The sequence below is a fragment of the Microcaecilia unicolor genome, chromosome 11 (genome assembly GCF_901765095.1).
Source record: "Microcaecilia unicolor chromosome 11, aMicUni1.1, whole genome shotgun sequence".
NCBI classification, from domain to species: Eukaryota; Metazoa; Chordata; class Amphibia; order Gymnophiona; family Siphonopidae; genus Microcaecilia; species Microcaecilia unicolor.
Genome location: NC_044041.1, coordinates 35101865 through 35116680, shown reverse-complemented (window position 1 = coordinate 35116680; position 14816 = coordinate 35101865). Strand labels below are relative to the sequence as shown.

The 14816-nt window shown below is 43.0% G+C and overlaps 1 protein-coding gene across 2 annotated transcripts; it reads right to left on the bottom strand.

The window, feature by feature from the left end:
• Positions 1-4160: 4160 nt before the first annotated feature.
• GPN3 (GPN-loop GTPase 3) lies at positions 4161-14011 on the bottom strand. 2 transcript variants are annotated; one of them, XM_030219237.1, is made up of 8 exons: positions 13807-14011; positions 11908-12019; positions 8052-8219; positions 7392-7516; positions 6706-6821; positions 5726-5822; positions 5210-5338; positions 4161-4687 (listed from the first exon to the last, which is right to left on the bottom strand). In XM_030219237.1, exons 1-8 carry the CDS (start codon positions 13852-13854, stop codon positions 4616-4618), a joined length of 867 nt encoding a protein of 288 aa, XP_030075097.1. In that variant the 5' UTR covers positions 13855-14011; the 3' UTR covers positions 4161-4615. The 2 variants fall into 2 exon arrangements, with proteins under 2 accessions (XP_030075097.1, XP_030075098.1); XM_030219238.1 differs by having other exon boundaries at positions 13812-14010.
• Between the last annotated feature and the right edge of the window lie 805 nt (positions 14012-14816).

Here is a 14816-nt window from a genome sequence, read left to right as displayed (position 1 = left end):
TAACATCCTGACGTCAGTTCGTCTACAGCATTCCCTTCCCTCTCACTGTTCCGCCCCCTGACATCATTACGTTTTGAGACAAGGGCAGGGTAGTGAGGGGGCATGGAACGCTGGCTGACGTCATGTTACGAACCCAGGCAGCCAGACAGCTATGGAACGTTGGAGGTGCAAATTATTATATAGGATGACTCATGGTGCATCATGCTCAAAGCCTGCAGGACGTTCAGAGGAGATAGGACCTGCAGGCTTTGAGCATGAATGATGCTTAAGCACCACAGCGAGTTTATAGATGTACTCACTTCTACCCCCACCTCAAACTATGTTGCCTTCGGTGGATACAGAGTTCACCTTAGGCCCCATTTACTAAGCCGCACTGTAGGCGTGCTAACTTTTTAGCGCAAGCTAATGATAGCAACACCCATTATATTCCTATGAGTGTCTCTATCATTTGCACACTACAAAGTTTGCATGCAGTAAACAGGGCCCCCTAGTGATCAGGCCGATCCTGCCTCTTTGGCCTTCAAAATTTAGTACCCTAGGCAGTTACCTATTTCAAAATACAGGCCTAATGGGAAAAAACATGAGCCTCACAGTTTGTGCAAGTGTGCTGTTCAAAGGTAATATTGAGTACTCGGTGCTCTTATTGCGACTGGTCCAAAATTTGGTAAGGAGGCTGACAACAAAATTCACAGATGCCCAGGAATGGGACATAGCAGGAGAGATAAAGGCTTCTGCTATGGCTTTTGGGAACTGGATATAAATCACTTTTTGATATCAGTCAGGCTCAGGCACATTTGAACTGCTGACCTAAAGGTGAAAGATTTTGCTATGCCCTGAGCCATCCCATCTTCCATCTACCTGCTTTAAGTGAGATAATCCAACCTAAAATATCTACATTGGAGCCAGCACAGTGGGTACTGAGCACCCCCAATATTGAGCAAGCTTCTTTACAGTATCCATAACAGGCCAATTTGTATTGTGTTTGGCACCCCCCCCCCCCCCCCCCCATTCATTTGAAAGTAGGTGGCTATGTACATATGAATCAAATCAGGAAAACCAAAGTACTCTACGTGTGGAACTGTGGTACATTTATTAGAATCGCAGACTGAAATATTCCAAATAGAAAAGGTGTTTAGCTGTTGGGCAGATTAGGCAGTAGTTCTGTCTCCCATTCATCCAAATAGTTTTATTCCATATATTTTTACTTTTTTTTTTTTTTTCCAAAATTACAGCTCTACTCCAGTGGTCACATGTGTATGGTGTTTCCATGCTTCACCTGTCTCAGGGTGATGATGGCTGAACCGGGTTGTGTTGAGGGTCAGTACATCAGCTGCCACTGCCATGTTTCTTTGAAATTTAACCCATTATTGCTTCAGAAATTATAAATAAGTACAAGAGGGGAAACGGTAATGTTTTAATGGCTAAAATGCTGGTATTCACTCAACAGAGCGGCTGTAACAGAAAAAGAAGATGCACTACAATAATGGCCTCAGCTCCACAGGCTTATGAATTCAACAGTGCCTCTTCTTTCACAAGTCTGCCAAATAATAATAATACAACATACTCTCACAGCCTGCCCAGGAAGCATTTGCTTAGGGCCCTGCTCCTAAGCAAACCAGACATTCACCTAGAGCAGCAGAAGATGAGGGTAGCAGCAGGGGGCAGTACTCATGAGGCAGGAGAGCAGCTCTTTAAACAGCATGGGCCTTTTAAGTATAGGCCTGCACTCTGGTAGAGGATTCTGCATGGGGGTAGGTGGTAATGATAGCACTTAAGAATAGAACTGGGCTGGAAGGCCCTAACTGTGCAGATATTTCTTCTGACCCAGGTGAATGAGGGGAGGGGGGCACACAGGACTAGAAAGGGGTAAGATACTGGACATGGGGTAAAGAGGAAGCAGAGATCTGACCAGCAGGGGGAGGAAAGGGGTGAGATACTACACTGGTTGGGGAAAGGCTTTGAGTCAATTGGGAGGGGGGAAGCATGTGCACAGCTGAAGGTTCAACTAGGCCACAAGATACCTGGGTGTTCTCAAAGTACATAAAGATTTTGTGCATCATTCTATGTAATTTCATATTACATAGTGAGCATGGTAAGGAAATGGAGGGCATTACGATAGTGAAAAGTGAATTCTTAAACATCAGCAAGGAGATTTTTTTCAATAGCAAAGTGTCTGAGAGCAGAGCAGAGAATAGCTTAGGGATGGTGAAACAAGCAGCCAGCCAATCAGCTGGGGAAAGCCACTATGCTGTCAGCTGGGTGGAGAAACAAGCAGCCATCCAATCAGCTGGGGGGGGGGGGGGGGGGGCTTTCAGCAAGGAGGAGATTCCCAGAGGGAAGGCAAGCAAGCTGTAGGAGGAGGGTGGAACCAGTATTAGAGCACTGCAAAGGAAAGGAGACCCGGGGGGGGGGGGGGGGGGCAGTACAGCCAGCAAGTACTGCAGGGGAAAGGAAAACACATGCGTAGAACAGGGACACTAACAGACTGTTCTTCTGAGCATGGGCTAGGCACTTTCCCTACAGAACTGCCTGCAGCTCGGTTGCATGTTATTTCCTTTGAGCATTGCTCGCTATTTCCAAAATCGGCAAGTTCTACTGAGGTTCTAAACACATGCAATTTTTAAATAGAGACTTTTGTGCATTGGGCTCTCTAAGTTGCATAGGTTACTATCAGGCTCATTTTCAAAGCACTTAGCCTCCCAAAGTTCCATAGAAACCTATGGAACTTAGCCTCCCAAAGTGCTTTGAAAATATGCCTCTATGTAACTTTGCAAATCTAATTGCTTTGAAAATGAGCCTCACACTGTATTACATTTTAAAACAAACAGTTCTCAGTAAGTGTATTATAAACAATAATGAAAACATCAGAATAGCTCTGAGGATTTGTTTTTTATAAAATACAAGAAAATGTTACAAAACTACTATAACATAACAGCATATACTGTATATGTCCAAGAAAAAAAAACCCCACTCTTTCTGTCCTTGCATTGACAGCATAATTCTAGCTCTTAAGTTAGAGATTCCAAAAACAAGTGTCAAAGGTCACAACCTACTCAGAGTTCAGGATTTCCATGGATGAGATCTATTGGTATACAATAGATCTCATGACCAGTCATTGCAGAAATACAGGGAAATTTGACGAGGACGAAGTCTGGGGGGACCCTTCATCTTAAGGTCACAGGCAAACTAGGAAATGTCAATCTACGTAAGGGACTTTCAACCCAGACTGTCAGCACCCTCTATAGCCTGTCTGGTTTTGAGGCGATCCACAATGAACAAACATGACAGATCTGCATACAATGGAAGCAGGGATACAACTGCATCTCATGCCTATGCATTATGACTTGCCTGAAAACAAGCACTAGGTTGAAAACCCCACGTCCAGCTCTCATTATGAAGTTCTGCAAGTCCTACTACCTCTGACAAGCTTACTCAACCTTCCTGCAATTTAAGACTTAAAATCATTGCTAAAAACAAAATATTTCCTTTTCCTCGAAAAATCACAAGCTTCAATATATATATATATATTTTTTTTTTTTTAAAGTAAAAGACCCCCCCCCCCCCCCCGACAGTTTCGTAGTGGACCATCAAAAGCTGTTAACAATGAAATTTACTGGCAAAGATCTTTTGTGAGAGTTTTACAACACAATTTAACAAAATGATTATATAGCTGCTCCTTAAATCCCTCACTCTTGCATGTTATAATCCTACAGTTACACACGTTAAATTGACAAATTGGCTACTAATTGTCAATTCTCGATGATAACTGGGGTTCATTAGCATTACTTGAACTAACTTGCAGTTACCTATGTAACTGCACTTTAGTCAAGATAGTGTGTAAATTCTATAGCATGTAACCGCAAGGACGGTGTTGTCATTCAGGGGCACACCCAGTGGCATTGCAATGGCAGGGCAGTGGGGGAGGTCTGCCCCGGGTGCATGCTGCTGGAGGGGTACAGACAGCAGCTGTGTGCCTGTCGGCTCCGCTGGTTCCCTGCTCCCTCTGCCCCGGAACAGGTTACTTCCTGTTCCGGGGCAGAGGGAACCAGCAGAGCCGACAGCTGCGCGGCTGCTCTCTACACTAAGAATGCACCGGGGGGGGGGGGGGTCCTGCTGCACCCTGGGGGGACGGATGCCACTGCACCCCGGGGGGGGGGGGGGGTGCGCAGTGGCGATCTGCCCTGGGTGGCAGCCAACCTAGGAACGCCATTGGGCATACCCAATATTAAGGTTAGAGAATACAACTGTAATGCAGACGTTTACACTAGCCACTGACCTGGAGTAAGCAGCTGCACATAAATGTTGGCAATTAAGTGCCAACATCGAATTCATGCTTAGTGCCCTGTACTGAATTAGACCCTAAACATTCCCAGAAAGGGATGACTGAATGCTGACCCACAGAACTATGGGTCTGCACTCAGGAAAAATGGATCCAGGGATAAAGAGCCATCACAAGAGATATCTGACTTTAGCCCAAGTTTTGAATATTCTAGCAGCAACGGGACTCTTTGAATTAAGCACCTCCCGCTTTGTATCCTCCTCCTGCTGAAGACATTGTCCCATTTATTAAGTCGTGTATCATTCTGACTTCATTATCCATTTACATCAAACATTTTCATGTATCTTGCTCGTCCACTTTGTCTTGAAAATATTCATCAAAATTTGGAGCATTGTCAGCATCCGATTCCTGTCATGAAACAAGACAATACAGTGAAAGCTGGTTGTATCTGATTCTTCAGCAAGGCGGTAACAAAACTGTGTTCTCGCTGATCTGCAATAGTATACTTTCAATCCTGAGCCCTTACTAAACTATTTTTGGCTAAAGTTTCTTGTTATTTTTCTGTAAACGTATGGTTAGATTTACTATATATAATTTCATCAGAACCCAGTCATATGACAGCGGGTCTACCATTCTCAGCTTCTATACAGTCCCTTCAGGCCAATATATGTGCCCAGACCACCAGGACCCAAATACTCAGCTTTAATAGCACACCAGACACCACCAATCCTAAAGCCTTCAAAATCCATAAGCGTCATAACACTAAATCGCCACAACTCCCATCCCATAAATTCATGAAGGCATGAGCCAAACAGAATGCTCTAAAAAGGTCTGCGACTATGAAGTCCAATGACTTAGTACAGCACCCAATGGGATATACACTAGCTGCTTCCGAGAAGCTCCATGAAATCCTCACAAAAGACTATTTACCTTTGGCTCCTTGAACTCCAAATCTTCCCCATACTGGATGGCAAAGTCAATGTGCTGAAGTACAATGTTTACACATTCCTCATCAGACCGGTCAAAAGGTAAAAAGTGAACCATGCTGTAGTCATCGATCTAGGAGAGGGAAAGATTTCAAAGAGAAGCCATTGCAAATATGCAAGTAGAGGGCAACTAGTTTACCTTACTATCTGGCTCTCACCTTATTCCTGAATCTGTATGCCTCCACACTACCACAGTCAGCAGCCTATCATTCCTCAGTTGTTCTGCCACAATTCTTCCCTAATCTCCAGCCAGCTTTAATCCCCATCTTTAAAAGGCTTACTATTTAATTTGTCCTAAAGACACATGATTTCATCACAAATAATCAGGATCTTCCACAGTTAGCCAAGTGACTTCAGACTACATGGTTTCCTTAATAAAACTGAGAGGATCTATCCCATCTCATGCACAACGTTTTTGTTTTCTAGATGAGACATATGACAGATATGGATAAGATCTTACCAGGCCACATATGGCTTCAGTTAGCTTTTTGAATTTCTTGCTTTTTAGTGCACTTGAAGTGTCTTCAATCAGAGAATACATGTTGGGGTCTAGATATCTAAAAATAAAATGCAGGTCTGGTCATCGTCAATCTTACACAATGATTCCATAACAGCTTCAAAGAAAGGTGTAGCCGGAGTTAAACTGGTGACACAGGGCTTGCTTTATCAACGTTTGAGCCTAATCTGTGGGCACCAAGGATGAAAAAGAACCTAAAAGGGAGTTACCCAGCTTGAGAATGGGGCTGTCATTTTTTAATTCTGTTGTTCCCATAGGCAGAATAAAATGACAAGCTAAGTGACTGGAGCATCTCGAATCTTGGTTTGCTGTTAATGAGGTTCATCACTTTATGTCCCTATTCCATCAGGTCCTAAGAACAACCCAGATGACTATAGTAGCAGGTCTGTTCCACTGCACCGCAACACCGATTTCCACTTCACTGTGCCAATCACTGGCAAAGTTTTAAATAAAAGCCAAACAGAGAAATGAAGCTAGGAGTCACAAACCATTGAACAGGTGGAAATTAAACAAAGTCTCATCACAGGCACAGAGTTTACCAGAAGATGTGATGGGGAGCAGGTAAGGGTAAAAAGAACATTGAAATTCAAAAGTGTGGGATTCTTAGCTGCCAGGAAGCTGAGGTCAGGTGGGCTCTACAGTACTACAGCAGGGAAGTGGACCAGACCAGACAGATATTTAGTCTTTACTAAACAATTTGCTTTTCTCTATCCTCCCTAACACACCTGATATTACAAATTACAGGAGCTAATTTGCTGTTAGTTTTCTCGGTGATGCCCCTCCGCTCATGTTCCCAGATGAGTGCTGCCAAAATCACCAGCTTCAGACTCCTTAGTTTTTGATTTCTCATTACCAGGGCAGACTTTCACAAAACTTCAGCAGTGAACTGCAATTATAGCTACTGGACATGGTCCAGAACTCACTTTTCAATTTCTTTTTTAGCTTTCTTGCTCAGTAAGTCCATCTTTGTCATGATATTAACTTGGGGAATCTCTAAGGACACCATCGCGCTGAGGGCTGCCATGACACCAGAGATAAACTACAAAATAAAAACAAAAATACTACAGAAATATACATGAGACAAAATGCAACGATTTACAGGAACGCTGAAGTCTAATAATATAAATGTAGAAAGCTAAGGGAGAAATGGCTGCAACATCACCCAGTGCTATGATCTTTTACAACTGGGGGACCTTAGGACTTGAACTTCTTGTTTCTAAGGACTCTACCAGTGGGCTAACGGCATAGCTCCTCTCCTTGAGCTAGCAGAACACAATCTGCTCATCTGTCTGCCTTTATCACTCTACTCTTCATTTATTATATGAATAAGAACGTAAGTGCAGTGCTGGGTCCACCCAAAGGTCCAATAAGCCACCCATCCTTTCTATGAGAGGCCAATCCGAGTACCCAAAAGATCCTAATGGAGAAATCCACCCCTAGAGGTAAGAGCCAGTGAATTAAGTTTAGCGGGATGATAACTGTTAATGGATCCATCCTCCAGAACTTTTCCAAATCTTAAGTCATACTAGCAACTTTGGCTACATTCTCTGGCAACAAATTCTACACGTTTTACAGAACTAAAATAAAATATGAACTAGTAATACTGTACCTTAAAAGATTCTACCATGAACTGAGAATCAACGAGGAAAACGCCACAGACACGGAACTCCCATTGCTGCAGCTGTTCCACGAGCTGCTTCATCACTGGCAGGTGAGTGTACAATTCGATCTGGCCTAGGAACACAGATTGTTATACTAGGCTTTCTGTGTTCTTACCAGCTACAAAAGCAGGAAGCCGAGTCTGTACACGAGGCCAAGTTTCTAAATTTGCCGCACTCAGCGCTAAGCACTGGCCTCCAGATTCTCCCAGGCCCTACCGCTCCAAAGCTGGCACAAACAACTGAATTCACCAGGCAGCATACAAATGATCAAGTGGGCAGGGTAGACTAGGAGTGAGATAGCCAGTACAGGGCCCCTATGAGCATGGGAACTAAGGCCATCACCCCATTCAATTCCCTCTCCCAACCCAAAACTCGCCCTGCCCATGAGCTACAGGTATCTTTTGCAATGACAGTATTAAAACCTGTTTTGGAAGGAGCTGTATCAAAATGAAACAAGATTTGTTTTCTGAGGGAGAACAAGCTATATCTTGAGGACACTGTACAGTTATTTAAAATGTAAGAAAACAATGGATAGTCTTATACTTGTGTCTACTGTGACAATAGACAGTAGATGGTTACAATTTTGAGATACAGATTCTGATACGTACCTGGACAATCAAAGAGTATATAATCATCTTCCACATGTCCCAGGCATCCCTCTAGCCAATCAAAATTATTAGCAAAATATTCCATGCAAAAGACGAGCCCACCATTGGGTCCAAATCTTAAAGTATCATCTTCCATCACGTCATCTACTTCAATCAGCTCTCGTATATCTAGAAAATGACAAAAATGTCTTCTCCATAACATTTCTCACAAACAAACTTTCTTAGGAAGTTTTATTACGATTTGATAGACCGTCCATAAGACTGCTTTCAGATAAATCAATATTATCAAAAAATAAAAAGGGAGCAAGAGGCTGTCACTAAGATGTTCCTCAAAGGCTGCCTTGAAGAGCCATGTTTTAACCAACTTCTTGAATCTGGTGAAAGGGGATTCAGTATGGATGTGAGGAGAGTGAGAATACCATCCCACATAACAGCTCCAATCTAATCATAACCTGAATATTGAACTCTGGATGCCCAAGGAATTTAAGATTAGCTTCCACACAGAACAAGGAATGTTCTTCCAAAGGAATTAAAACTGGAAGAAAATTATATATTATTTCACAAAAACCTAATAACCCTGTTCTTTAGGCAGCTGAAAGGCTGACGTTATAGAATAAATCCACAAGTTATAGTCAGATCTTCTCAGGAACAATCCAATGCTTCAAGATCTGAAGTATTATGTCAACCAACTCTGTTATCTAACAATATTTCTTCTTAAATGGTCTTACTTATTTGAAGGACCTCAGTCTTACCACATAGTAGAATATTTCTTGATTTACGATATACATGCATATATTTATTAATTATTATTTAAACTTGCATCATTTATATTTAGAGTGATCTTTCGTCTTTAAATTGTCAGCTAGGGGAACTCATCTGGCACGGCATACGTTTCACTTATAGCTTTTTTCAAGGATGTCCCATATAAAGCAGAAAAAGATTTACTGAAATCCCTTGTCTTTTGAATTATTTAGAATATAAAACCCACCGATTGCTCAAATTACCTTTAACAGACCTAGCTCATCTTGCTGACCATAACTCATCCAGTCAAGAAGGCAGCCGTGTTTTCTATATGTAAATTTATACATCAGCTGATCCCAACCAACCACACCAGTCACAGAGTCCCGGCCTCAAACTAATGCCATCCACTCAGTTTCAGAATTGAGACTGGCCAGACTGTGTTGAGTAAGATCAGCCGATATATAAAGTTTACATATAGAAAATGCAGCCGTCATCTTGACAGCATGAGTTGTGGTTATGGTCGGCAAGATGAGCTGGGTCTGTTAAAAGATAGTTTGAGCAATTGATGGGTTTTATTTTAAGCAACAATTCAAAAGACAAGGGATTTCAGTAAATTACTACTACTACTATTAAACATTTCTATAGCGCTACTAGACTTACGCAGCGCTGTACAAATGAACATGAAAAGACAGTCCCTGCTCAACAGAGCTTACAATCTAAATTGGACAGATGAACAGACAGCTAGGAGTGGGGAAATTGCAGTGGTAGGGGTGATAAGTGAGGGTGTTGAGTAAGAGAGTCATGGTTAGGAGTCAAAAGCAGTAGCAAAGAGGTGGGCTTTAAGCCTAGACTTGAAGACAGCCAGAGACTGAGCCTGAAGTACTGGCTCAGGGAGTCTATTCCAGGCATAGGGAGCAGCGAGATAGAAGGAACGGAGCCGGGAGTTAGCAGTGGGGGAGAAGGGGGACGACAGGAGACATTTACCCAGCGAACGGAGTTCACGGGGAGGAGTGTAGGGAGAGATGAGAGCGGAAAGGTACTGAGGAGCTGCGGAGTGGATACACTTGTAGGTCAAAAGGAGAAGTTTGAACCGTATGCGGAAGCAGATAGGGAGCCAGTGAAGCGACTTGAGGAGAGGGCTAATGTGTGTTTTATAGGGGGCACGCCATGTTGGATGAGACGTTCTCCTAGCCGACAATTTAAAGAAGATCAATCTAGATGAGTACAAATTTGATTATATAAATATAAAATGATGCAAGTTTAAATAAGAATTAATATTATAAAGTTGGAGCTATGGGGCAATGACAATGTATGCATGCCATATTCTGTCAAAGCGGTATACCAAGCTTTGTAAATAAATAAAAATTCTACTATGTGGTGCGACTGAGGTCCCTCAAATAAATAGGACCATCTAAGATGAAATATTGTTGGGTAACAGTTGTAACATAATACTTCAGATCTTGATGCATTGGATTTAGGTTAATAGAAGCCATTTGAGAACATATGACAATCGATATGCTACTGCATTCCTGGAAGTTCTTGATCAAACTAGAACTGTTAAATCCCATTAAACCCTCTATTACATAAAAACATTTTTATGTTGATTGATTTTGTCTGTAAACCGAATCAAACCAGACTGGTTTTGGTAAAAGCAGCTTAAAATGCCTTATTTAAACTAATAAGTTTTAAGTTCATTTGCTCACCAATAGAAACAAAATTCTGTACAAAATTCTGAAAACCCTTAGGTTTTCACTGAAAAAAAAAAGTTACTAACTACATAATTTCACAAAAGAGAGGGAATACAGCATACAAAAGCAACCAAACAAACAAAGCAAACACTGGGCCTTCAGGATTGAGAAAAATGTAGTTCTTTATTTATAATGGAGACCCGACACGGTCCGTGTTTCGGCGTACGAACGCCTGCATCAGGGGTCAAGGGACTCCTATAGGTCAGCAAGATAATAGGTTGACAGAGATGTGGAATAAACAATCAGGTTATATTACCTGGCAACGAATGGGTTAAACTCTGCCAATCATATCTACTTCATGAGCCATCAGAGTCACCACTGAAAGCCTCTGCACCCCAGACAAAGAGCTGCTGCTGCCCACCGACTGCACACTGGGCTCTGCTCGCCTTTGCTTTGTTTTCTCTTCAGAAAAAAAATCCAATTTACACCACAACGACAAAAACAAAACAGGAGGAATGCGAGGGAACTTGCTGGACTCGGTGCCAGGGCACAATTGCAGAGTTTAACCCATTCGTTGCCAGGTAATATAACCTGATTGTTTATTCCACATCTCTGTCAACCTATTATCTTGCTGACCTATACGAGTCCCTTGACCCCTGATGCAGGCGTTCGTACGCTGAAACATGGACCGTGTCGGGTCTCCATTATAAATAAAGAACTACATTTTTCTCAATCCTGAAGGCCCAGTGTTTGCTTTGTTTGTTTAACTACATAATTTAACATAAAAATAATGTAGTTTCTTTACTGCATTTCTTTTTTATTTACGGGGGGGGGGGGGGGGGGGGGGGGGGGGGATGGGGAGAGAGGAGCTGTTTCTTCTTGCTCCTTTGTGTTTCCAGATCAGTCAGAACTGGCTTTTGTTGAAACCCTATATAGTTGCAATTGATGAGTCTTTCAGAAGCATAGCCAGGTTTTGATGTCAGGGGGAGAAGACATTTTGTAAAAGTAAGTGCTGGTGCAAAGTTGAAGGGCCAATCTGCAGAGGAACCATTTCATTCAAAATCTGTTTGGGGGGAGTGGCTGCTCCCCTTGCATCCCACCTAGCTACAACTTTTCTATTTCATATTCCCTTGTTAACTCACAGTCACTGCAACAACAGTCCTCGTCCAGGGCCCAAGCATCAGGGCTCCTTTTGGAACTCTGCAATCATGGGCCCTACATTTGGTCAGAAGTGTCACCCTCTCTCCATACTAGAACTGTGATGTTGGCTCTGCAGTATCCCGATAAACTACATTTCAGGCTTAAAACAACATTCTTAGAGTGTACCAAAATGTATAACAGAACTGTGCTTCTGCTGTACCAGAATACTTTTCCATTTTCTTAATTATTGCAGCTCATGCAGTTAACTATACAACCTGAAAACTCACCTGCCATGACAGAATAGTCAAAATGCTCAGCTGCAGGATCCAGATTGACGACCTGTACAGAGCGGTTCAAGACTTCTTCACAGTGTTGAACCATTGTAGAACAGTAGGTGCTCTAGAATTTAAAATAGAAAAGCCACAAGTTTACATCTTCCCTAGTAACCCTACAACACTTAGGCCCAGATGCATCAACCAAACGTAAAAAAATCTAAAACGTAAAAGTGCTTACCGAATTTGAAAAAACGAAGAATGCACCAAAAAAACAAGTCGCACATGTTCGGTGCAGTATTGTAAAGTACAATGCATTACAGATTCGTAATCCCCGTCGGTAATCGGCCTCTAAAACATGCGCAGAGCAGCCAAGCGTTATACTGGCTGCTCTGCACATGCCACAAACGTCAACACAAACGTATTAAACCTACGTAGGTTGCTTACGTCAGACGGGGGCGTGCGAGGGGGGGGGGATCGGGACGTGCGAGCGTTTAGCTCTGTGATCCTAGCAGGAGAGTGCAGTTAAAGACGTCCTCCTCAAGACTCCAAAAAGGACGTCCTTCATAAACCCCCCTTTCTAACAAAAGACCTCTTTCACTGTGATTCCCTTTAGCTCAGCAGAGAGACCTGGGCCCGCCTCCAGCTGGGGGAAACAGAGGAAGGGAGGGGGACTGGGGCAGCTTAAAGTTGTTTACAGAACCGGGGAAATTGGCTTCAGAGGAGAGCAGAGTGTTAATTTTTAAAGCTGTGGGAAAAGGAGAACTAGACAGAGGAAGGGAGGGGGCCGTGGCTGCTACAGTTTTGAGTTTTCTTTTGATTTTTTTTTTAATACAGGGGGAAGCGGGGAGCAGCGTCGACCTTGGGCGGGGGGGGGGGGGGCAAGGGCGTCCATACAGGACGCTCCTGACGAGCGCCTTTGCCGCCCCCTCGCCCGATCCTTTTTTGCTTTTTGGGAGGTTTTTTTTCAATTTTATGCAGGGGGAAGCGGGGAGACACGTGTTTGTGTGGGGGTTTTTTTTATTTTCAAACATGCCAGCTTGGATTTTTATGCTGCAGGGAGAAGCGGGGAGCAGTGTCTGTATGACAGCTCAGGCCTTAACGACAGGTCTGACTTCACGTTAAATATATCACGGTAAATGATTCGTTGCAATCGTCAGTATGGTTAGTGCATTGCGAATTATTCACATTTCAATTGGAAGTGCCTCCTTTGCATTCCGTTTTCGTTAGCTGCTAGCGTCGTCGTAAAATGGCCTTTAATGCATGCTACGGTTTAAAATTTCTTCGTTAAAGGGTCGTTAAAGTTTTGTGCATCTGCGCCTTACAGGACTTACAGAAACGTTAAAGACAATTCTAATTCCTCTCTGATTTATAAACCATTCAACTGGGAATGCAGATCCATGAGCCCATCAAGCAAACCAATTAAATATTTGGATGGACAAGGTGACGTTATATGGTTAAGATGGGTTTGAAGTTGCAGAGGCTAGACAACCTGAACAAACCCGAAAGCTTATCTTTACACACAAGCTGTACAGTTTTCATTTAGTGTCTCTTTTAATCATTTTAAATATGTGTGTTGCTTTAAATTAATTTTATTTCTCGCCTGGTGGGAGAGGAGATATACAACACTGATTAATAAACAAAACTAATGTTATTCTGGGAGACCCACACCAAAGTTCTTCCCACATACTAAACGCTTCCTGAGAGGGGTATAATAATTAACCCCCCCCCCCCCCCCCCTTCCAGCCCATGTCACTCCAGGGAGGAATATAACGACCATCTCTCTCCCGCCCTCCAGGATTGATAAAATAATTGCAAGTCCACCGCCAGGGCACTATCCTCATGAAAGGGTATAATGCATCCACCCTCAACCCCAGAAAGAGGAATGATGACTTTGCACAGCTGTTCTCTCACCTTACCGCTGCCCGCCGGGCCCATCACCAGCTGCGCATACCGCGGCATGGCCGCAGCCGTGCGCTCGCCGCTCGCCTTTGAGCTTCCCAATCCCCACTTCCGGGACCGTGGAGTCACTCTCGCGCAAGCTCTTACGGAGCGCTAAAAGTGACAAAAAGGTTTAATAACAGGAGGCGGCATGTGCCTATCTGGCCTATTATGTAGGCTGAAACCAGTAGGCGGAACTTATCACCCTATCAATTTTAATAGTTTTGGATGTAGAAAGATGGCGGCGGCTGCATAGTTAGAATTAAAAACTCCTTGGAGACCGACTTCAGCCTTGTGACATCATGCCGGCGCCTGTTCTCAAAGCTCCTTGACTCAAACCACGCAGTACGAATGTGTGACGCCCACCGGAAGTCCCTGGAATGGCCTAGTCCCTAGTTTATGCGCAGGCTCGTCGTTATTAGCTCTGAAGAGATGCGAACTGTACAGTGCCCTGCCCTAGAACTCTTAACCTGGGCTGAGTTGTTTCAGAGATGTCACTGCTTTGTCCCCTGTTTTGCGTTATTAATGTTCCCGTTTCTTAAGTTTTTCTACTTCCTAAAAGTGTCCTGAACCCACTACCAAAATCCAGTTTAACAGCTTTTCATTTCTCCAAGTACCTACTACTACTACTACTACTATTTAGCATTTCTATAGCGCTACAAGGCATACGCAGCGCTGCACAAACATAGAAGAAAGACAGTCCCTGCTCAAAGAGCTTACAATCTAATAGACAAAAAATAAAGTAATCAAATCAATTAATGTGAACGGGAAGGAAGAGAGTACCAATGAAAGTTTAATAAATGCAGACAGAAATGTAAACATAATAATGTGATTCCTTTTTATTAGGCTAACTTAATAAAATTTTGGGAGTTCTGTCATTGTGGTTCAAATACTGTTGGATGTTGAAAGGAACTCACAGCACTGTCACGTCTCAGTCTCGTAAAATAAAAACCATTACTGGTAAGTGAGAAGTTTTATCTTTA